This window comes from Aulonocara stuartgranti (genome assembly GCF_965226115.1).
Source record: "Aulonocara stuartgranti genome assembly, chromosome: 14".
In the NCBI taxonomy this organism is placed as follows: Eukaryota; Metazoa; Chordata; class Actinopteri; order Cichliformes; family Cichlidae; genus Aulonocara; species Aulonocara stuartgranti.
In genome coordinates, this window is record NC_138950.1 from 31,876,714 (window position 1) to 31,901,458 (window position 24,745).

Sequence of the window (24,745 nt, forward strand, 5' to 3'; positions counted from 1 at the left end):
ACAGAGAAACCAAACTGCCTATCATCAAACCACACAGCCGATTAAGAAAAGCCGAAACCTGATTCCACATCAGTGAACGCACACACACACACACACACACACACACACACAGACACATGAAGACAGGGGTTATGTGCCTCAATCAGCATGAAAACTAATTTTACAATTCCAATCGTTTTCATCTGTGATATTTTTCAACATGTATTTCTATTTCAGGTTTATTTCAGCTATATTTTACACTAATGGATGCAAACAGACTCGCAAGAGCAGGGAGAAATAGTAGCCGCTTTAGTAATGAACTGGCATGGAGCCAGCTCTCCAACAAACTGGAGCTGACTACCAAAAATGTCCATGCAGACATGACAGAAATGACAATCAAGCAGATCCGCACTATGCAAGGGCACAAAAACTGGAAAGGACACCTGTGCAAGGGTGCCTGCACACAGAAATACTTAAAGTAACACCACCAATGGCGCTATATGCATTTGTATGGGTAATATTTAGCCACAAAAACAAAGAGGAGGCATGCAGACGGAGGAGATGCTTGCATGCACAGGCAGTAATAATATGAACCTTTAGCCACACATACAAACACAGGCTCGAGATTAGATAAGAAAAGAGAATGAGAGTGCCTGGAGCATGCAGACTGTGTGTTTGTGAATGTGTGTGTGTATATGTGTGTATGAATCCTAAGCCCACACTGAGCTGTCTGCCTCAGCCTGCACTAAGCAAACAGCAGGGAGGGAGAGGCCTCCATGAAAACACTGAAGTAACTGGTATCACTGGGAGCACGCACACAAATAAACAGACTGGTGCAGCTGACAGGCAGTAGATACAGAAGCATCCTTAAAAAAAAGCACAGCCACCCCACCAGGACCACCCTGGGTAAGCCATTGTCTGACTCTCTCCGTGATCCCTCAAGTCCCATCCAGCAGAAGTCCACTTCAGCACACACTGAGCCTCGGCCCAGGGTTGCACTGGCGCTCAAACGCACGTAGACTGCCGCCAGCATTTTTCTATTATGGTGCAATTAACCACACCAATTAGCTGGTTCCCCAACCGATAGGGAAACAGAGGGCTCCCCCTAGAGGTGAAGTCATATTATTGGGTGGGGAAAATATGAGGGAATCAGAAATTACAAGAAACGTCCATTCCAACAAAGGATTTCATTTCAGTGGTGGTTTCCAACTGGGTGGAATTAGGTAATTAAACTGTAAGGAAATGAAGTAGTTCACTTGTAAATGGCTTTTTGAGGACTGAGGGCAGATTGTGTTCTGCACTTAAGATTTGTTAGCAAATGCTGCCGACAGCGTGGCTGGTAGCTGTGTGCACGTCTCGGTTGAGTTTGGAGCCTGTAGAAACACTTGTGCCTACATACTCAAGCCTGTACACCTGTCCACACACCTGTCCTATCCACCATTGTCCATCTGTACCCACACACACACACACACAAATGCCAGCCCACAGTGTGTGTGTGTGTGTGTGTGTGTGTGTGTGTGTGTGTGTGTGTGTGTGTGTGTGTGTGTGTGTGTGTGTGTGTGTGTGCTCGCAGAGGAGAACTAATATCAGGCGGCCTACCACTGTTCCGTGCCTCCCCTTCCCCCACCCCAGCCCCTCCATGGCTGAACTCAACAGATTAAACTATGCAATATCACCCTTACCAATTCACCCCTCCTCCTCCTCCTCATGCCCCTCCACCCTCACCATCCCCAATTCAATTTCTTTTCCACTCTCCTCCTCTCTCTCTCTCTCTCTCTCAGTCGAATGATTTGTCTTTCTCTCTCTCTCTCTCTCTTCTTTCTGTGTGTGCATGTGCACTTGTTCACAGCAACACATTTTTCTGTTCTTCTGAAGACTGCAAGGCTGCAGTAGTAGGAATATATAGATATTTGTATGTGTATATAGTATATCTAGGCTGGGCTACTGAAATATGTGTGGATGGCTGCCCGTGAACACACACTAGCAGATATTGCATGCATATTGATGAAGTATTGTAGAGAGATGTGGTCTGGCAAACGCAGATCAAGAGTAAAAAAAAATTGGGTTGAAGAGTGAGACACATACATTTGGAGTGCATGCACTAATGCAGTCCTACTCCTGTATGCAGGTTAATGAAAACGTGTGTGTGTGTGTGTGTGTGTGTGTGTGTGTGTGTGTGTGTGTGTGTGTGTGTGTGTGTGTGTGACTGAGAGCGTGCACGCCAGTCAGAAAAAGACAAAGAGGCCGCACATTCAGTTTGACAGTGACAGACAGACAGATGGACAGACAGGAGTGTGAGTGTGGCTGTGTCTGTGCAGGAGCGGACGTCTGCCACGCTACCAGCTGGAAAGCGTCAGTTTCCTCGAATGGCTGTCACAGCACTGGGTATGGCCATGTGTGTATGTGCACGAGTGTTTGTGTGTGTGTCTGCAACTGACTGTTTGCATATTTGAACATGACGAGAGATCTGACGGAGGGAGGCAGAAACAGGCAGGGCCGTGCAACAGATCGTGTCGTTTCTGTCAGCGCTTTGTGTTACCTGCTGCATGCGATTTTAATGAAGAGTTGTGCGTCTGCCTGCTTGTCCGCTGGGTGTGGTTCTCCGAGAAACCCTCTAAATCTGTGAATCACAGGCCCACCATGTCCATGTGTCTGTTCACGATTGCCGCTTGCGTTTGTTTGTCTCTACATATGCGTGCGGCTATCGCTCGTGCGTGCCTGTTTATGCGCGCTGATTGTTTGTGTTTGCGTGCGCATACATCCCCGCGCGTGGGTGGGTGTATATAGCCTATAACTGGCTGCAGTGTGCATTGAGGGCAGTACATCAGGGTAAGGCAATCTGCCTGTGAACAGCTCCTTCAGGTGAGATTTATCACCACTGCACTTGGCCTCTTATTAAGGCGATGGATTCCCTACCTCTGTATCTGGGTGCGCACGTGTGTCTGCATGTGTGGCTACGTGTGTGTGTTTATTAGTGGCCCCCAGCCCACCCCACCAAACCTACAGACCCCCACTTCCCCACACCACTGTGCATCCTTATTAAAGTGCTGCAGAGGAAAGCAGGCACTGGGGTTTTTTGTTGACTCCTCCCTCAACAACTCCTGATAGGGAACCAGTGGACGCGCACAGACACTGGGAATAATATAAATGGGGACTGACAAGAGAGAAGAAATAATGTTGAGGAGACTAGAGGCTTAATATATTCTGTTCCTTTCCTACCACGCCTTTAGTTTGGACTTCAAGTTCCAACCAAACAGAACTACAAATTCCAAATTCCCTAGCTGGAAATCACGCAAAGTCCCAAAGCAGTGCAGCTGACTGACAGTCAGTTAGGTAGCACTGGAGAAATAGGTCATAGAGCTAAAAATACTTATCTATGTCTCTCTCTTTCTCACTCTCTCTCTCACACACTCTGTGTGTGTGTTTCTCTCTCTCCTGTCTTCATAAAAAAAGTAAAACAGATAGAAAGTCTAAATAAGGGGATGATGAAAGGAATAAGTCGGAAAAAGAAATACCCTTAAAAACATCAGACCTCAGGCTTACTCCCATACGGGTGAAGAAAAAAACTGAGAGTAAGAGAGGAAATGAGAGAGTGCAACAGTGTGTGCGTGTTTGTGTGCCTTCCTGTCTACCTCCGTACACACGCGCGATGCCACACAAATGAGCGAGTGAGGGAATGAAAGGGAGAGATTGAAAGGAGAGGGAAAGATCTAGAAATGGATGCTCAGGCTGTGGCTTCAGCCATCACGCGGGGCTGTTTGCACACAGAGCCGGTTATTACACGGAACTCATTTAGCTCAGTCAGGCAGGGCAGAAATAATATCATATAGGGCCCTGCCACCACGACTGCTGCCAGTGCCACAGCGCGCAACTATCTACATCTCCCTCTCTAACCAGCACGGGGAAGTAATATCGTGGAAATGCACACGCCATCCACTGTCATTTTGATCAGTTCTGCCACCTGTGCCTTTAAGTGATTGCTGCAAAGTCTGAAATTTCATTTAATTGCGCTCTCCTCCCGAAAGACTTTCATCTGCAGAGGATTTTAAAGATGACTTATAAGCAGACATCCAGAAGCCCAAATATTCAGGGTGTCTTTTGTAAACACCATAACTCTTATGAAACATTATATAATGTGGTGACAGTATACTAAAAGCCCTTTCTTGGCAGTGGATGGCCCAAATATACAGTAGATACATCTTAAGGAACTCTTAGCTGTAAGCTATATAACGGAGTTTGAGGGATCTGAGAGAATGCGTAGGAATTTCTCATCGATGTAGTTTATTAAAAGAGTGGCCATGCCTTGATTCACAATGTAAAGAAGAGTGGTGGGAGGGGAGAGGGCTCAGATGGTTTGAGGCCAAAAAGAAGGAAAATGGACAACAAAAAGAGAGAGAGGGAGAGAGAGAGAAAGGAGATGGCTGAATAAAAACGAGAGATGGCAAAACTAGTGATGGATGGGGAAAGCGGCGAAGAAGGAGGGAGGCATATAGTGGAAGAGAGGGCAGCAGGGTGATGGGAGGACAGAGAGGAAGTAAAAGGGAGGGAGAAAGAGAGATTATAAACGAGTCTAATCCAGCAGAGAGAGAGAGAGAGAGTGATAGACAGGGAGAAGGGCTGGTAGGGAAATGCCCAGCAGATTGAATGGAGCTCGGTGTTCTCCTCCCCTCATTTGCTGTTGCACATCAACCCTCCACCATACCTCCACTCACGTAGACTGGCTGTCACAGTGTCCCGCTCACACTCAGCTGGACAGTGGGGACCAGCAGCTTCCCAAAGATTTATATACACTGAATTAAAGCTAATTCGCCGCAGAGATCCAGCAAGGTCTGGGGACATTCATGGGCACAACAGGCATCGTCTCCAGGCGCGCAGGGCTCAGCCACCCTATTAGGGCTGACTTTGAACCCAATTTTGCTGGTTGTTTGGCCCATTTTACTGGATGGGCCCCTAATTTGTAAGCCTCTAATAGCAAGTTTGTTTGTAGACATGCTAATTACAAGGGCTTGTTTAAAAGCCCATTGCAGAGCGGTAACTGGAACACAGTTAAACCCACACTGCGTAATGATGGCATTTATGCAGTTGGTGAGATATTAAAGGCCGCTTTGATTGCTGTGGCCTTGTGTAATAAATAAATAAACACATCCAGCTTTGTCCTCTTCTCACGTGCTTTAAGGGAATCCAGCATCCCTGCAGGGTTGATACTGGCTAACAATATGGAGGTTCTGGTCTAACTTGAAGCACTTAAACAGAAATCAGTGTAAGTCCACTCAAAATTGGGCTGTAGTTCATTAGTCACTCTTTCTAACCACTTACTTTGCTGTCTTTTGTACACTCCCCCCACCCCTCATTCTATTCTCCTCCTTGTACCAAAACCCTGTGTTCTCTGTTTGTGTGTCTTGGTGTGTACTCCATGCAAATGAGTCAATTTAATCCCCTGACATGGTGCCACTGAGGGCCTCTGGGAACAATCTGGACACACTTTTTCTTTGCTTGGATCCTGTGGAGGAGAGAAGAGGAGCCTTCATCCTTTTCCACCCATCCATTCTCGTCCCGTCATCGGCATTGCCACATACCTGCCCTTTAGAGCATATATAAACCAAAAATAAATGATTCATCTCCTGCGTGTTTGCGTTATATCTGTGGTCCCTGCGTTGCGTTGTAGTTCAAGTACTTTGAACCAAAACACCCCCAAAATACCATCACAGTCAATCAGGGCTTGCTGACCAATCAGCACCGTTACAAATCCAGTTCCCTCTCCCCTGTGAGGAGCTTTTCACAGCAGGCACGTACAGGGCAGTCGTTCATGGAAATGCGCGAAATGTCGCCTCTCGGAGAAGCTGACAGACAGACACTATATCCCATCTCCCTGCTCAGGTAAAAACCTGCACAGCATCCGATGTGCCTCCCCCCCTCCCTCCTTCCTTTGGCACATAGGTCTTGTGACTTTTCTTTGTTTCAAACTGCCTGAGCTGGAGCGTTTGTATGCTCAAACACTCCAAGGTACTCGAGCTATTGTTTTTTTTGTTTTTTTGGCTGAACGTGCGTACCCGCTGACAGACGCACATCAGCCACCTTTTTGGCCGGGAGCTGAGGCGGGCAGCAGGCGTCTGCATTCCGCTGAAACCAGTCTCAGAACAAAAAACAAAAAAACAAAAAAAAGACATTCCACTCCCACCACCCCCACCACCCAAAAAAAAAACTGCACAAAGGGGATCATCGCGGAAGAAACTTCACGGGGAAACCCGCCGCTTTAACGTCTGTCAGTGGAGATAAATGTCCGCTGTGATGTAGCTGCACTAAATGTAGAGCGCCGGGCTTTGGGTTGGATTCCAGGCTTTATTCTAAGCGCCGAAGATGAAAGCAAGTCTTCGAGGAGCGTTATTTACCTCGCACTATACGTTTCCAAGAGGTCCGGCGGTAAAGGTAACGCTGCAGCCTAAAAACCCGGGAACGGAGCACTTCGTTCAGTCTACTTGTTTACCTCCTCTCAGCCCCCCTTCAACAAAATATACACACAGGTACTGTAAAGCCATCTAAACCATCCCCCTTCCTCCCGGACAGCCTTGCCACTCCAGCCCGGCTTTGGCCGTGATCTTGGCTGGCTACACTGGCAAGGGACATACCGGGTCACCCAAATCTACCTCCAGCATTCCTCCATATCTCTGCACACACGCTGCTGTCGGCTCAGAGAAATGATTATATGAATTGCATCGGAGCGCGCAATAATCCCCCCACCACTCATGCCCGAAAAAACCTCCCAGAAACCTCCATCAGCTTTAAATCTAACTTTTCTCCGGGGCTGATTCGCCTCTCCTGACGTTATCTCATTCTCCGCTGTATGCACTGCATGCATATAGACGCGTTGGTAATCATGCTGGGGAAATATGTGGGAAATTGAGGGGCTTAAATTGACAGTGACAGCATGCACAATGACCGAAAAAAGCGCAAACACTCAGGAAACGTGTTGTACTTACGATTTGAGGGGGTTCTGTACCGCTGTGGCCATTTTGATATAGTATGATAGAATGCAACACTGCAGAGCCCGGTATTGTACATGTAATGTAGCAGCTATTTCAATTTCATTCATTCTCTGGGGCTGCGGCTGGAGCGGCCAGCCAATGGGAGGCGGGAGCGCTCTGTGACAGCTTTGGGGAAGTGTAGTTTTTATGCATGTCAACATGAGACGCGCCGAGGAGCACAGTACTACAAGTTCCAGCGGGGGTAGCGGTTTAAGTGGACCACGGTCCCGCCTCGGACTTGTTAGGGCAATGCCCCCCATACCCCCCATCCGAATTTATAGAAAAGAAAGAAGAAGAAGAAAATCCACCACAGTTATGTTGAGGTTGGGTTGCAGGACTTTCTGTCAGTCTCTCCTATAAGCATCGTTCCCTTGTCTGGGTGATGATGATGACTCTGGCTCTTATAGCAGCTAAACACTAAATTGTGTTTGTTTACAGAGGTATGATTGTGGATATGGGTGCAAATTTGGGTCAGATATCATATTAAATGCACTGTAAAGGGAATAACTGGATACTCGAGTAGCAAAAAGCACAAACTGCATACAAAGATGTTTACCTGTTTTGTTAAGGAAACTGAGGACAGGTCTGTATAGTCATTTGTTGAAAATCAAGAGAAGTTGTTTCTGCGTAATCTTAGCGGCTTCGTGGCCTCATGGATGTTAGATGGCCCTGCAATGAGAAGCTTTAATTATTCATTAATCAGGGGTGATGGGTTGGGAGTAGGCCTATAATTGATTCTTTCAGACATTTGTCTCTCATAGTTGAGCCCGGAGAAAGGCCGGGACCCTCTCTAAATCCTTAACCACGCCATCCTTTATTGCATCCTTCCCCCTCTCGCTCGTTTTCTTGCCCTTACTACATCTTTTGCTGGATCTGTCCCAGGTGGCGATTTTATTTGACTCAGGCTAGAGACAAGGGTGTTAAAGCGACTATGCCAAAGCCTGGGCTGGCATTTTCCACTCCCTAGACATTGGAAGGAAGGGAGGGAGGAGATGAGGGAGGAAGGAAGGAAGGAAGGAAGGACTCAGAGCCGTTAGAGCAGCAATGCTGGAATTTCTTTCTCCATGTCATGTTAGCAGCAGTGGCGCCGCTCTGAAGCCAGTGACATGTGATATTTATAGATCTGTGCTAACAAATATTTAATGAACATTAGCAAGCAGCTCTAGCATGGAAGCACCGCTCCGATAAAATACTCTCTGTCAGTTAAGGAAACTTTGATTTTGTGCGTTATTCTTTAGTTGTGAAGAATAATAAATGTGTTATTTTGTATTAACGTAGCAAGAAATGTTAGATGGACGTTATTTGTGTTTGGTTCACATCATTAATCCTAAATAAGAAAAAAAATATAATAATAATATATATTAGGGGCCACAAAAGACCGGTCACATGGGTCCACTCGGTTTTATTTTATGCTTTCTCATTCCCTGATGAAGGAAGTTTGTTGAATGGCATGTGAGGTGCTGTATTGCGGCTGACCACACGGTGGTGCTCATGTTTAGACCAAAGTCAAACAAGCGCGTCTTACGTTGCTGCCCTGCGTGGCCCCATCTGGCTCCTCCTACAGTCCACGCGCTGTTGTTGTGATTGACCGACAGGTAGGCGTCATGTTAAACTTTCGCTTTGCTCTTTGGTGCTGCTGCCACAAATGCGTTTCAATTAAGTGAACAACGATGTCCGATATACTGATGAAAGAAATGGATAGTTTGTCGATCAGTCCATTGAAGCCGGAGGACCGTCCCAACGGCGGCGGCCGGAGCTTCCTGCTCGTGGACGAGCAAGAAAACCTGCAGGTAAAGTTAGCTAACATCAGCTGAGCTAACGGCGGCTAACAGTTAGCCGCTAGGCTAGAAAGGGGAAGACTCCTGTTACGGAAGGCCCTTAACTATCTTTTGTCACGAAAAGAAAAAAATGTTGGATGAGCCAAATCTGCTTTCAGCGCTAAATCGATCTTTTTGTCTTGAAGCTAATAAAGCAAGTTTGTTGAGGCTTTAGCTACTTCACGACGCTTTGCTAATGCGACGTTAAACAGCGTGTTTGGATGTTCGTCGTGTTTAGCCTCTTGTCTTTTTAGCCTTTGTCTGTATACAGCCCGTGGCTTTAACGTGTGGATGGTGTCTTGCTTATAATACTGTGAAAAAACATTAAATTTAAGTTGTAAATAAGAGCAGCACAACAGCAGACAGGGTTGCTATTAGGAAAGTCCCTGGTGAGTCATACAGCACAGTTGACCCACATGGAAAGCACCCTCACAGTGTTACAAAGTACAAGAGATAATGTTTTCTTGTGTACTTAAGGTAATCTGTATGAACAACCAGCGTTAAGATTGAAGTGACTAATCCCCCGCAGTTCTTTTTTTTGTTTTGTTTTTGGTTTCTTTGTTTAAAATAAATAATACCGTTCGTAAAGAATCAGTAAAAGTAATTTGCCCAATTGTATCACGGTGCCACAAAATAGCTCATCTCTGTAACCAGCCTGTCTCTTGGTGCTCTTTCTCCTCTTATCCTATAGGTCCGGGATGAGGCAGAGTTCGTGGAGCGACTTGGCTGTGCCGACGTAGCGGGCGTCAAGGTCCTCTCCATCTTTGGAAACACCGGTGATGGCAAGTCCCACACGCTTAACCACGTCCTGTTTGATGGCGAGACTGTTTTCTACACCTCCAAGTCCCCCAGCTCCTGTACTGTGGGAGTTTGGGCTGCTTACAACCCCACTCTCAGCCTCATTGCGCTGGATACAGAGGGCCTCTTGGGAGCCGCAGCCAATCAGAACCAGAGAATGCGGCTGCTGCTGAAGGTAAATTTAGCGGTTGCTGCTTGGTTTGGGTGGAATAATTGGAGGAGTCTGTGATTTTGTGTGCTGACTTCTAGTATTGTCTTCTTTGCTTGTTCTGCTGAGGTAATGGTCACATCCTAATCATGTAAACAGAACAGTGAAACTCACTTTATTTCTCATTTCCAATGTTTTCATGATATAAGCAAGTCATCTTATTTCCAGATACATTTTTATTTCAATTTCAGGTGCTGGCAGTGTCGGATATAGTGGTGTATCGCACACGGGCAGAGCGTCTTCACAATGACATGTTCCAGTTCCTGAGTAGTGCCTCAGGGGCATACCTGAAGCATTTCACCCCAGAGCTAAGGGCCCTGTCCACCCGCTGTGGTCTGGATGTACCCCTGTCCTCTTTGGGGCCTGCAGTCATCATCTTCCAGGAAACAACACACACGCAACTCCTGGGCCAAGGTACTTCCAAGCAGAACTTTAGGATAATTATTTCCCTTGGTTGTAATTTCCTGTGTCACAGATTTCAATGTTATTGTCTTTCCTTCCTGTTGTAGACTCAAAGATGGCCGGCTATGCAGACACACTCCTCCAGAAGCGTTTTCATGACCTGGGTTTGGGGACAGAGGCCTTCAGCTCAGTGCAGTACGTAGGCACTCAGACGATCACACCGCCCACAGACTATAGCGGGCTGCTAGAGGCCATCAAGCAGCAAGTGAAGAACACTCATACACGGTCCCCCCGCCAGCCTGGGATAGTGTTTCATGCACTAGAAGTAAGTGAAGAAGCACCATATTAGAGGCCTTTTAAGAAAAAGCATATGATTCTTTTTAATCCTTCCTTTGTGTCTCCTCAGCCTTTTTTCAGCTCCCATCTAGTTCTCTGTCTTCTAATCCCTTCTGTTTTTGTTTCAACAAGGCTCTGAGTGAGCGTTTCTGTGGAGAACTATCAGATGAAAAGATGACACTGTACTCCTTCTTCCCAGATGAATACTTCACCTGCTCAGCTCTCTGTCTCAGCTGCAAGTAAGTCAGTAACGCTGTCTACACACAAGAGCTAGAACTGGTCCTTAAAATTTGAACGTATGGTTAGTCGAACCTCGGATACAGGAGGAACAATGCGGTTTTCGTCCTGGTCGCGGAACACTGGACCAGCTCTTTATCCTCTCCAGGATACTTGAGGGTGCATGGGAGTTTGCCCAACCAGTCTACATGTGTTTCGTGGACTTGGAGAAGGCATTCGACCGTGTCCCTCGGGGTGTCCTGTGGGAGGTGTTGCAGGAGTATGGGGTGTCTGGCCCATTGCTACGGGCCATTCGATCCCTATACAACCGTTGCAAGAGCTTGGTTCGCATTGCCGGCAATAAGTCGGACTCGTTCCCGGTGGGTGATGGGCTCCGCCAGGGCTGCCCTTTGTCTCCGGTTCTGTTCATAATTTTTATGGACAGGATTTCTAGGCGCAGCCAAGTGGCGGAGGGCTTTCGCTTTGGTGGCCTCAGAATCTCATCTCTGATTTTTGCAGATGATGTGGTTCTGTTGGCTTCATCGGGTGAAGGCCTCCAGCTCGCACTGGAGCGGTTCGCAGCCGAGTGTGAAGCAGCGGGAATGAGGATCAGCACCTCCAAATCTGAGGCCATGGTTCTCAGCCGGAAAAGGGTGGAGTGCCCACTCCGGGTCGAGGATGAGTTCCTGCCCCAAGTGGAGGAGTTCAAGTATCTCGGGGTCTTGTTCGCGAGTGATGGGAGAAGGGAGCCGGAGATCGACAGACGGATTGGGGCTGCAGCTGCAGTAATGCGGACGCTGCACCGGTCCGTCGTGGTGAAGAGGGAGCTGAGTGTAAAAGCGAAGCTCTCAATTTACCGGTCGATCTACGTCCCTACCCTCACCTATGGCCACGAGCTGTGGGTAGTGACCGAAAGAACGAGATCGTGGGTACAAGCGGCAGAAATGAGCTTCCTCCGAAGGGTGGCTGGCCTCTCCCTTAGAGATAGGGTGAGAAGTTCGGCCATCCGGGAGGGGCTCAGAGTAGAGCAGCTGCTGCTCCACATCGAAAGGAGCCAGCTGAGGTGGTTCGGGCATCTGACAAGGATGCCCCCTGGGCGCCTCCTGGGTGAGGTGTTCCAGGCATGTCCCACCGGGAGGAGGCCCCGGGGCAGACCCAGGACACGCTGGACAGATTATATCTCTCGGCTGGCCTGGGAACGCCTTGGTATTCCCCCGGATAAGCTGGAGGAGGTGGCTGGGGAGAGGGAGGTCTGGGCCTCTTTGCTTAGGCTGCTGCCCCCGCGACCCGGCCCCGGATAAAGCGGATGAAGATGGATGGATGGATGGATGGATGGTCAACCTAAACCTGAAATATTTAGATTGCATAGTTGGGAATGTGTGAGAAGTGTGTATTATTATTGTTGATCTGGAAACTGTACTCATCTCCAGCGCTGGGTGTTTGCAGATTACCTAATCACCTTGGATGGACTGTTATTATAACCACACCTTTCCTGAGTTTTTTCTCATTTAGTTTGAGCCAAATAGTTCTAGTTTTCCATCTCAGAACAACAGCCTTTTACTGTCTCTGTGACTGAATCACAGTAGAGAACAGTATTCTTTAAAAATGGGAATCCTCTGCTTTTCTTGTGGATGTTAACTATCTCCTCAGTGGGATGCATAAGTGCTAATTCTTTTTCCATGTTTTGGTTTTGGTGAAGAGAAACCTACTTTGCTTCTTAGCTACTCTTCTTCCTTGTTCTTTCCTAAAACCTGAGAGCAGCGTGTGTGTGTGAGAAATTATAACACTTGTTCAGAATGAGTGCACTGTAACCATAGGTTTCTTACAAATCCCCCTCTCCTTCACCAACTCTAATATCTGTCATGTCGACTCTCCAGCATTCGCTGTAAAAATGGAATGAACCACCTGAGAGACAGAGTTCCCCACATGGCAGATGGACTCTGCCAGTATGCACACCAGTACAACAACAAGGTCCTCATCTGTAAGGTAAGAACAGAATTTCACTGCTAGTTTTGGTGAACCTGTATGTTGTTGTTGTTTACATCTGTTTTGTGTTGCATGTCCAGAGGTGCTATGAAGCTGGCAGAGAGGTGATTGTTGTGCCCAAAACATCAGCTTCGTCTGATAATCCCTGGTTTGGACTGGCCAAATACGCCTGGTCAGGGTATGGAAACTCACATATACACACTTAGGCGGACGCTCACACTCCTCTTTGCCTTTCAGCCAATAATCTCACTTCCACTGTCTGCTGCCTTGTTCCTCTCGTCCCTCTTTCAGATATGTGTTGGAGTGTGCTAGCTGTGGGGTAATCTACCGCAGCAGACAGTACTGGATGGGAAACCAGGACCCAGAGAGTGGTGTGGTGCGATCAGAGGTCAAGCACGTCTGGGAGGATGTGAGTACTAAAACATGCTTAACTCATGTTTATATTTAATAATGTTTATTTCACAAAAAACATCAAAATAATTTGTGGAGAGTGTAAAAAATAGCACCTGTTGGTTTTATGTTACATATTTTTAGTCTTTGTAAAATAAGCACGCAGTACTGAAATACTGTTTTGGATTTTTGTTGCCTGTAATTAAAGCAGAGGCAAATTGTTTTAGTGATTGTTGTCCTGACACTCAGTAAGGTACTGTCATATTTTGTCACTGCCCTAGAGAAAAAATATTCTGTAATGGTTAAATTCATTTCTTTAGGCTGTCTCGTTATGGGTTGGGGTGTTATTTAATATATTTACTTTTAGTTCTGCTAATCTAAATAAGTAGCAACTAAACGTTTGAGGTGTGGTGGAGTACACCCTGTGCCATCAGTTTGGATTCATCCCTGCATGCTGCAGGCATTGCTGCTATAGAGAGAGCCTGCAGCTAAGCTTTCTCTGCACACAGACAAAACAGGATGCTCGCATGTTTTGTCAGATGTAAATTTAAGTGAAACACTTGGACTGTTGAGCCATGCTATAACACCATCATTGCCTTCCTCCCTGCAACTGGGAGTTCCCAGTTATTGGCCTCATACGGTAATTCTGATATTAAATGCTAAACTGCAAGAAATTCTGGGGGTTAAGATGATTCACTTCAGCTGATTTGCACTTGTGACTGTAGAAATGATGGTGGAATCACTAATGGGCACTTAATTTGCCCATCATCCTCTTTATCAAGCTTTTAATTGAGATCACACTCGTGTCTTTCTTCAGTCTGACGCTTTTCTAACCAGCCACCAAAATGCTGCCCAGAGGGTCTTGGATGGGATGAACTATGTGATTCAGTCAGTGTCAGAGTACGGTACTGGCCCCACCAAAGCCGTCACTGCCTGGATTACTGACCAGGTGGCACCTCCATACTGGAGACCTAATACAGAGATCACTGTGAGTATGAAGGGCTAACATTTAGAAACACAACATAAGGCACTAGAATAACTATAGCAGTTATAAGTGGTTAAATTTTTGGTCTTCATTGACTTGTGTCTGTCGGTGTGATATCTGCCATCACTGTATCCCCCTCCCTCTTTCCCCTCAGGCCTGTCATGGATGTCAAAAGGAGTTCAAGGAGGCTGAAAGGAAGCATCACTGTCGATCATGTGGGGAGGGTTTCTGCCATCCTTGTTCCAGCCGCAGGATGCCGGTGCCAGAGAGGGGCTGGGGCAACAGTCCTGTCAGGGTGTGTGAGGCCTGCTACCGCCAGGGAGGTCCTCCTGACACCAACAGCCAGGGTAAGACAGAAACAAGCTGTCAGTTAAACTGCTGGACGAGCCTAAACCTAGAGTTACATTAGACAAATGTCTTTCATCATTGTAGTCGCTAAGCACTCAATTACAGGTGAGCCCACATTTACACTTAATGTTACAGTGGGGCAAAAAAGTATTTAGTCAGCCACCGATTGTGCAAGTTCCCCCACTTAAAATGATGACAGAGGTCAGTAATTTGCACCAGAGGTACACTTCAACTGTGAGAGACAGAATGTGAAAAAAAAATCCATGAATTCACATGGTAGGATTTGTAAAGAATTTATTCGTAAATTAGGGTGGAAAATAAGTATTTGGTCACCTCAAACAAGGAAGATCTCTGGCTCTCACAGACCTGTAACGTCTTCTGTAAGAAGCTTTTCTGTCCCCCACTCGTTACCTGTATGAATGGCACCTGTTTGAACTCATCATCTGTATAAAAGACACCTGTCCACAGCCTCAAACAGTCAGACTCCAAACTCCGCCATGGCCAAGACCAAAGAGCTTTCGAAGGACACCAGGAAAAGTATTGTAGACCTGCACCAGACTGGGAAGAGTGAATCTACAATAGGCAAGCAGCTTGGTGTGAAAAAATCAACTGTGGGAGCAATCATCAGAAAATGGAAGACATACAAGACCACTGATAATCTCCCTCGATCTGGGGCTCCACGCAAGATCTCATCCCGTGGGGTCAAAATGATCATGAGAACGGTGAGCAAAGATCCCAGAACCACACGGGGGGACCTGGTGAATGACCTGCAGAGAGCTGGGACCAAAGTAACAAAGGTCACCATCAGTAACACACTACAACGGCAGGGAATCAAATCCCGCAGTGCCAGACGTGTTCCGCTGCTGAAGCCAGTGCATGTCCAGGTCCGTCTGAAGTTTGCCAGAGAGCACATGGATGATACAGCAGAGGATTGGGAGAATGTCATGTGGTCAGATGAAACCAAAGCAGAACTTTTTGGTATAAACTCAACTCGTCGTGTTTGGAGGAAGAAGAATACTGAGTTGCATCCCAAGAACACCATACCTACTGTGAAGCATGGGGGTGGAAACATCATGCTATGGGGCTGTTTTTCTGCCAAGGGGACAGGACGACTGATCCGTGTTAAGGACAGAATGAATGGGGCCATGTATCGTGAGATTTTGAGCCAAAACCTCCTTCCATCAGTGAGAACTTTGAAGATGAAACGAGGCTGGGTCTTCCAACATGACAATGATCCAAAACACACCGCCCGGGCAACAAAGGAGTGGCTCCGTAAGAAGCATTTGAAAGTCCTGGAGTGGCCTAGCCAGTCTCCAGACCTCAACCCCATAGAAAATCTGTGGCGGGAGTTGAAAGTCCGTGTTGCTCGGCGACAGCCCCAAAACATCACTGCTCTCGAGAAGATCTGCATGGAGGAATGGGCCAAAATACCAGCTACTGTGTGTGCAAACCTGGTAAAGACCTATAGTAAACGTTTGACCTCTGTTATTGCCAACAAAGGTTATGTTACAAAGTATTGAGTTGTATTTTTGTTATTGACCAAATACTTATTTTCCACCCTGATTTACGAATAAATTCTTTACAAATCCTACCATGTGGATTCATGGATATTTTTTTCACATTCTGTCTCTCACAGTTGAAGTGTACCTCTGGTGCAAATTACTGACCTCTGTCATCATTTTAAGTGGGGGAACTTGCACAATCGGTGGCTGACTAAATACTTTTTTGCCCCACTGTATGTGACACGGACACCTGTGTATACAATGCTGTTAATTTTAATATTAGACGATGATAACCTGAGTAAATTTTTAAAAATGCAGTTTTTATTTGTTATTTTAATTATTGAAGGACGAAAGTTATCCAGATCTCCATGGTCACTTGTGAAAAAGTAATTGCCTCTAAACCTGATAACTGGTTGTGCCACCCTTGGCATCAAGAACTTTTGTCCCACTCTTCGCTGCAGAATTGTTTTAATTCAGCATTGGTGGTTTATTTATGTGACTGTCACTCACATTGTTGCCATTTTTGTCCAGTCTCTTTCTTAATGTTGAGTCATGAACTCCACAATAAGACTCAATGTGAACTCTGACCTTAAGCGAGACAAGTTGACCTGAAGTACTTTAGATGTTGTTCTGGGTCTTTTGTTACCTCCTGCATGACTCATTGATGCGCTCTTGGAGTAATATGGCAGGCTGGCCACATTTGGGAAGGTTCACCACGCTTCCAAGTTTTCTCCATTTGTGGATAATGGCTCTCACCATGGTTCACTGGAGTCTGAAGCCTTAGAAGTGGATTTGTAACCCTTTTCAGACTGATAGATGTCAGTGAGTTTGTTTCTCGTGTGCTCTTGAGTTTCTTTCGGTTGTGGCATGATGTGCTGCTTTTTGAGATCTTTTAGGCTACTTCACTTTGTCAGACAGGTTCTATTTAAGAGATTTCTTGATTAAACAGGTCTGTCAGTAATCAGGCCTGGGTGTAGCTAGTAAAGTCAAAGTCAGTCTACACAAATATGTGGTTAATTCATGATTTATAAAGATGGGGCAATTACTTTTTTACATAGGGCCAGTTAGGTTTGTATAACCCTTATTAGATGAAATCATGAGTTAAAAACTGCATTTTGTATTTAACCCTCTGGGGTCGACGGACGCACTGGCGCGTCAAAATCACATGACCAATTCAAGACGACACAGCTACAAGATGCAGCGACTCAGAGTCTCCATTTAAACCTGGGTCGAAAGTACGGACTTCAAACTATATACCATAGGCAGATTCCAGTGTAAACGCTGTTCCCACATGGAAAACGACCTCCTGCTGTCAGACCTGCAGGGTTTAGGCCTGTGGTGTTCTCCTCTGTCTTATACTGAACACAAACTATTTTTTTGGACTGACACAAATAATTAGTGTGCCTTCTTATTTGATGCAGCACACCTGATTGTTCTGTAAATAGATTTAAATGGTTATATAAAAAACGCCCGAGGCCTTGGCTGCATTTTTAAATAGTACCAGATAACTTTGTTGTTTGCAAAACTTGTGCATAATTTTTAGACATGTACAATTTCTATTTGCATTTCAAGTTATGAAAATGATTCGTTAAATATGTTTGTGGGTTTTACAGTAAAAAATATAACTTTTTTTTACTCGGATTTAGAATTTTTTGTCTAAATTTAGATCAATTGTGCTAATATAGTATATAAAAATGAAAAAATAACTCAAATTCCAGTTATTTGAGGTTGTGCTGAAAATAATGATACCAAACAAGGCAAGATAAACAGTTTTTAAAGGTGAAATATAGACCCAGAGGGTTAAGCAGGTTATCTTTGTCTAATAATAAATGTCTGGTCTGAAAGATTTAAGTGTGACAAATATACAAAAAAACAAAAAACACGGTATCACGAGGGGAGCAAATACTGTGTCATGGATTTGCAGCGTGCATACCGAACAGTGAGACTGTGTGTTTTCATGCATTTGATGCTGGTCGTCGCGGCTCCTGACTTGTTGTTATTACTGCTTTTGTGTTTTGATTTCTTTGTCTCTCACACACACCTTGTTTGTTTAGTCTGTAAGGTGGAGCCTCGTGGTCTGATAGCTCGCAGGGTGACGGAGGTGGCACAGTCGACACTGGACATGGTCACCACAGCTGTGGACTACCCTCTCTGTGAGCACTGCTTTTTTCTTTTACCATTACATGGTCTGTTGGTGCTCTGCAGCTTGTTTTATATTGTCTCCTCACCACTCAGATATTTGTTGGTAATTCTAATACCTGGTTTTAGCACAACCACTCCATGAGTGTGTTAGGATAGGCTAATCTACAGGCGTAGGTACATCTGGGACATGATCGGATGGTTGGTTTCAGAGTGATTTTGCATACTGGTGTTTGTCATCCACCAAGAACTGAGTGCATGTCTGTGCAATACCACTAAAATTATATATTATCCACCAGTATCAGTTTAAATTAACGTATAATTAAAGTCAAACTAGTTTGATGAACTGTGATGAAATTCCAGACTGCTAAGCTTCAACATCAGTGCAACAAGAGCCAGTTTACCTGTGACAGTGGCAACAAATTCAGTTAGTCAGTGATTTTAAGTTAAAGCTGGTACCAAAGTCTCAATAGGCTTCTGATCATAAGCAGAAACACAGCTGCAGATCGAAACAGCGCCTACCTTTTTTCAAACTTTGATTTTATATGTATTTGTAAAGATATGATGTGAAATGTCCCGTTTTTGTCTCAACTCCTTTAATAATAAAAAAATAAAGATCCTTTCAAAAATTCGTGAATCCAGATCAAAAATATAATAACTTCTAAGTTCTGTCAAACTCTACGTGTAGTAAATATTAAATGCATATATTTTTATATCATGCTGCTTTCAGACAGACAAATCCAACCTGTCACATGACCTCATCGGTGGAGGTAATAATAGAACGCTTTGGCACAATTTGGGATTTGCTCGACCTTGCTCTAAAACACAGATGAGTAAAAGCCTCAGACTTGGCACAAGAGTTTATTGTGGAAACTGATGTTTGAGTGGCTGAGTGCTCCTGCAGAGTGAAGGACATAGCGTGAAGTCAGCCTCAATGAACGGTTTCCAGGAAGGAAAAACCAAATATATAGGATGTTGGGCAAAGGGATTAAAATAAATGATTCTGAATCACCAACCTGACCAGCACTGCAATGGTGACCACATAGGTTCTCAGATGATAGCTGGATATATCGTCTGTCCTCTGATGACAGCAGCGGGGTTTGGTGCTTCTAGTGTAGCGAATAGCCTTGTGAATAATGGATAACTGGTATTGGGTGTAAGGCTGGTGGTTATAGTTTGCTAGTCCAGATCAGTTTAAAAAACTAATTAACAGGCAAAAATGTCAGGTTTAGGTTTGTGTTTCAGAAAACGCAGTCCCTCTTTGTCCCTCCACGCAAGCTGTTTACTGGAATACAAGCCTCAACTGTGACTGATCAAGACTACAAACCTAAACCTGAAAGCTTCTTGTACAAGAAAAATAATCTTCTTCTCTAAGAAACACAGAGAGAAACACAGAGAGGGAAGATAGTTTTCTTTAGTGGAGCTGAAAGGGGTTTGAATGGGCTGTAATGGAGATGCTGTTAGATGGGTACATATTACATGTTGCCATCTTAGGTGGTGAATGTAACTTTGTTAACACTGGACAAAAAGAAGACTTCCACTTTGAAGTAGTCCCCCCTCCCAACACACACACAATGAACAATGCATTTATGTTCTAAGACAATAAAAAATAAAAAGCCAATCTCCGATTTAAAATCTTAAACTCACTCTTCTCTGTTTGCCCGTCCGCTTCAGGTTTCGTGAAGGACGTGGCTCGGCCAGACTACTGGGTGCCAGACCAGGACATCACCAAGTGCAACCAGTGCTCCAAACCTTTCACTCCAGCCATGTCGAAGCACCACTGCAGGGCCTGTGGGCAGGGCGTTTGCGGGCCCTGCTCCACACACAACAAGCCCGTGCCCTCTCGAGGTTGGGACCACCCAGTCAGAGTGTGTGACAGCTGTCACGCCCGCACAGACAGCCTGTGACCTTTTCCACCAGGCAAACTTCTCAAAGTGCTCTCAGTTTTTCTCAGATGGGCTACAAAACACTGTGAATCTTGGCACTGCTGCTCCTTGGAAACCAGGAAGGGGACTAAATGGCAGGTCTGGAATCAGCCTTTGTTTTATGTGAAACGGGAGCTGCTCAGATATGTAGAAGGATGACCATCTGGATTCCACCGCTCAGCCGGGATTTGCTTTCGGTCTCTTTTGCCTTCTTGAGCGACTGATTTCCTGTCAGCCGTGAGATGATTGACAGCATCTACTGACCAATCGAAATGCTTTAACTGGAGAAATGGGAAGCTGGACATGTGTTTTGAACTGACTGCTTTTAAGAATGAAGACTTTCATCTCGACCAGTTATCATTATAACAGCAGAGCTTGAACTCTTAACTGCACTCGAGGGTGGTCTTCCATGCTCATTAATTTCTCTTTGCACAGGCCAGCACCATGGTTCTCAGTTTGAATATGCTCTTAGTTAAATATGACAGGAGGACGAGTAAAAGGGACGTACTGGGAATAGTGGGAGATTTTAAAAGTTTGAATGGTCTTTTAAAACGTAGCCACTCACTGCAACCACTTACACGGTGACAAGTCCTGGTTAAGGAGTATGTATAATCATGATAGTGGGGGGGGGATGCTCCTACAGTACTCAGGGCAGAATGCAATGCAAATTGGAGAAACACAAACTGCAGCAGTGTGTGCCTTCATGGGAATCTTAACACCCACTTATTTAACCTCTTGGGTTTGCTTTTGGAGATTTCTCTGTACGTTCAAATTCTGAGCTCATTTGTGCCTAATTATAGAGCCACGATTATAGCCTCCATCCTCTCGTGAAGTTGTATCTGCAGTATAAAATATGTAGCTGTTGTCATGTTAGACATTCCATTATATAGAAGTACCTGTGTACTAATGTAGATTTGCCTTTCTGGGGTTTTATAAGAAGTGAAGCACTGATGTTTCCAGGTAGCTCTCTCAAGTCCTTTTCAGACATCGCTGCTCTCATCAATCTATCAGAGTGACGGCGTTCTGTCGCTCAGTCATAGTCATCTCAAAGGCTTCAATCAAAAATGCCAACAATAATGACTGGAAGAGCAACACATGATTTTTTTAATTTCTTTTTTGTGCAACAGGAGTTGTCAACATAGGTACTTTAAAGCATTAGGTTCTATCTGGCAGTGTCACTAAGAGCAGTGTGTGTGTTTGTTTGTGTGAGAGAGAGCTGAGCTCACCCCTCCAGCACAGGCTCGGAGAGTAAGATCTCCTTTCTGGTTTAAATTTTCTTAAAAGAAACTACGATTAAATGACGTTATGTGCAGGTTATTTCTGGTCAGGGAATTCTCTAATGAGGGGAGTGGCTCACTGAGCAGCAGACATCATCAGCTGTCTTGTGTGCATGTCCGTAGTTGTAACTCGGTGCATTTAGACTCATTTCTTGGTCTGAAATACCAAGACTGCTGCTGTTTCCGATGAATTGATGGGAGTTGGTGTCTTTGAAGGGCTTTAAAACAAAGAACACACCTGATAGAGTTGCTCTCATGGTGAATGACATACAAATGATATAAACACTGATGGAAGAAAAACGACATTTTCTCTCTCGAGAGACGTTTTCTGTGTATCATACTGGACTCTTTAGTGCTTTATCCCAGTTTTCAAAATAACCACTTATCAAATTTTCTGTTAAATCTAGCTACTGACAATCTCAGTTTTTGATGAGGCTCATCCAAATAAATAAATAAAACAAAGGAGAGATTTGTGTCTATAAATATGTGAGCGGGAGTAGCTTGACGGCTGACTTTGTTCTGAATGAGCGCGAGCGCACAAGTTGTGAGGCGACGGCGAGCACTGCAACTGGAACGAGTCGCTCTTCTCTTTGACTATCTCTGGTTTTTCCTCAGATAGCATCAGTAGAGAGCGTGCGATGTGGAGGTGGAAAGCAAAGCGATAACACACAGCAGGCTTTGTCCTTTACTGCAGTCAAGTAGAAGTAATCTGCATCCATTCATCTCCATCTTTAACTCCGCTGGCTTTAAAACCGTCATCCCATCCAAACCGACTATAGCGTTGCGTTTCCCCATTTTCATCAGTTCAGGGTGACATTTTGGCTCGATCAGCATTGTGTTCTCACCGCCTGTAATTAGTTGTTTGTTTTATTCCTGTTCTGCCAGTATTCACAAAACGTTTTATGAGTAGTGTTGGTTTGTGAGCCAGCTGCTGCTGGAGTCAATCCATCTCCTGTTTTTGTGTAGGGAAAAAAAAAGCTTCATATCGCTAATGAGTGTGGTTCGATTTGGCTCCGCGGTTTAACAGCTCTCTCCTCACAGTAGCAGTAAATTTCTTTGTAGTACACACCGAGTCAGACAAATTGAAATTTTATCTGTCTTCTGTTTGGTAAAATAAGATTATATTCTGTTTTTCCATTTCCATTTAAGATCTCTTTGTAGTTGGGCTTATGGGTCACACACTGCCCACATGAGCTCATCGTGTGTGTGTGTTTTGTCTGTTTAAAATCTACTCTCCTCTATTTTGCTCTTATTGATAAGCCTCTGTCCTCAGAGGTATTCTCAGCTTGCTGCTGCTGTGCTTGGCTCTTTTTTTTCCCTCCGTGTTCCTTATTGTGAGCCTGGTCGATGCAGCAGTGCAGATTAGATCTTGGCTGCATTCTTTGGTTGTTCATCTTTTTTTCTTTGTGTTCGTCTCTCTTTAGAGGATAATTAGTCTACCCTGAAAATCCTAGATAATTCTGTTTATAGAGTGGCAGGTGACCTTTCCACCCAAACTCTAAACGTGTTAATGTGACAGAAGCAGAGGCTGGGATGTCTGTACAGTCTGTCTCGTTACATAAAGAGTTGCCATTTCTGTAGTTATCGTGCAGAAGTTCTGTGCGAGGAGGTAAAAGTGATAAAGTCTAATATTTGAATCCATATAATGAATGCAGTGCATAAAAACAAAACATGCATTTGTGTTCCTCTGAAGTCATCCTGCTGCTGTGATTATCTCCTCCATCATCAGTGCAGGTGAGTCATGCACATCCAGGCCATGAATTGACCTCCTGTCTGTTTCACTGATGAGCTGGAACAGTGTGGATTGTGGACACTTCACACTTACTCTTCTTTTTTATTTGTCAGCACAAAAACATTAATCTTGTACAAGAACGCCTCGTCCCAGATTTAGCTGTTAGCTCATTTCCACCTGCAGTCCCTGGGTGAACAGTCATAACATTAAATGAGCTATAAACTGCAATAACAGAGGTACAAGATACTGATAAATTCATATAATTGAATAAAAACCCTCACGTAATATTAGGTACTCGGAGTATTACATACGATACAAAACGCGTCTTTTCCAAACTTAATTCAAAGCTTTGCTCCAAGTTTGTTGTTTTTTTTTGTTTTGTTTTTTTAAACTAGTGTCTTGTGTTGTCTAGCGTTTCGATTCTTGCTACTGCATCTTTGTTCGCTTTGATACTTTTATCTCTGTTCTCTCCAGGGTGGAAGTGATGTTTTGTTGAGTTCTTCAAAGGACGCGGTCGATTTCTGACCTGTCCTGCGTTGATTTTGAATTCCAATAGTTTCTTTTCAACCTGAAAGCTTTCCACTCTGCTGTACCTGTCCTCATCGCCTCTCCTCTGTTTCTGTTTGTTGGCTTTTGTATTCTGGTGTTCATGTTACCTTGGAGTCAACTGCAGTCTCCACAGATGAAATCCAGTCTAAACTAATGGCCCTGCACTGTTGTGTGTGAACAATTCATAGAAAAGGACGCAGCTGGACTAGACTCACTCCTGTTAGTCAGTCAGCAGCTCGCTGTTGTACACATGAAAATGGAGGCAAAGATGTTGCTGTAAAAGACTAAAATACACTTGAATTAATCTTACTGTAAATACACACATATTCCCAAGTAATTTTCTCTCTCTCTCGCTCTCATTCAAGGTCATTTGAAGTTCATTGTCCCTGGTGTTCAATGACACCATCCATACAGTATAGATAGATACAGTAAATCCATGCAGTAGTCCTCATGTCCTTCAAAAACCAATTCCACATTGCACCAGCATGGACACGAGATCTGGAGAGGGATGTCTGTGAATGGATTGTCGATGCCACAGCAAATCAAAGTAAATGACTTTAAAACATGATGGACAAATCTGAGGTATCTGCACACAATGTGAGTTTTCCGATTTTTGTTTTTTTATTTCTGCCGTTGTGGGTGTGTGTGTATATAGATCATAAGCTCCTTATGGTTTACTTCCCAAGCACACATTTGGTCCTTGGCAAGGCAGTTCTGCTCAAAAACTGACTGGTTCAGTACAAACAGGTTCTGTAGGTGCAAAACACGTGGAAACTTGGGAGAAACACTTTAGTGGTGCTGGTGGTCTCAGCTGAGTGACTGGTTTGCACTGCCCCGTGTATTTGTCCTGGGGGGGTTTTCTCCAAAGCACTGTGGAAAAATCCAAGAGCACTAAGTCTGAACAAGACACTCTGCTGAAAAAGCCACCAGCCTCTTGAGTTTTTATTCTGTCTCAGTGCCAGGTCCTGGATCAGAGCGTGACTGCTGAAACATGTGATGATGCACTTAAAGTGGGTGTTACATGGTTACTATATATGAGTATCCCGAAGTAGGTTTTGTCACGGGAAGGTATGATTTAAAGATATCGAGACTTTTTAAACACTCAGACGATGACTTTTAAATCCACTGTTGTAA

General features: G+C 44.8%; 2 protein-coding genes across 2 annotated transcripts in view; one reads left to right on the top strand and one right to left on the bottom strand.

Annotated features, from left to right (window-relative positions):
• Window positions 1-7,038, bottom strand: part of dpf1 (double PHD fingers 1) — a gene marked incomplete at its 5' end in the record, with an annotated part of 55,674 nt that extends 48,636 nt beyond the window's left edge. The window contains 2 exon segments of the mRNA XM_082502480.1: window positions 6,957-7,026; window positions 7,029-7,038. Of these exon segments, the coding sequence (XP_082358606.1) occupies window positions 6,957-7,026; window positions 7,029-7,038 (80 nt within the window).
• A 1,489-nt stretch (window positions 7,039-8,527) lies between these two features.
• Window positions 8,528-21,792, top strand: LOC309687916 (zinc finger FYVE domain-containing protein 1). Its single transcript, XM_082503222.1, has 12 exons — window positions 8,528-8,791; window positions 9,510-9,791; window positions 10,016-10,238; window positions 10,334-10,551; window positions 10,695-10,801; window positions 12,656-12,764; window positions 12,845-12,942; window positions 13,056-13,173; window positions 13,972-14,142; window positions 14,294-14,486; window positions 18,044-18,142; window positions 19,803-21,792. Exons 1-12 carry the CDS (start codon window positions 8,672-8,674, stop codon window positions 20,033-20,035), a joined length of 1,971 nt encoding a protein of 656 aa, XP_082359348.1. The 5' UTR covers window positions 8,528-8,671; the 3' UTR covers window positions 20,036-21,792.
• Window positions 21,793-24,745: the final 2,953 nt, after the last annotated feature.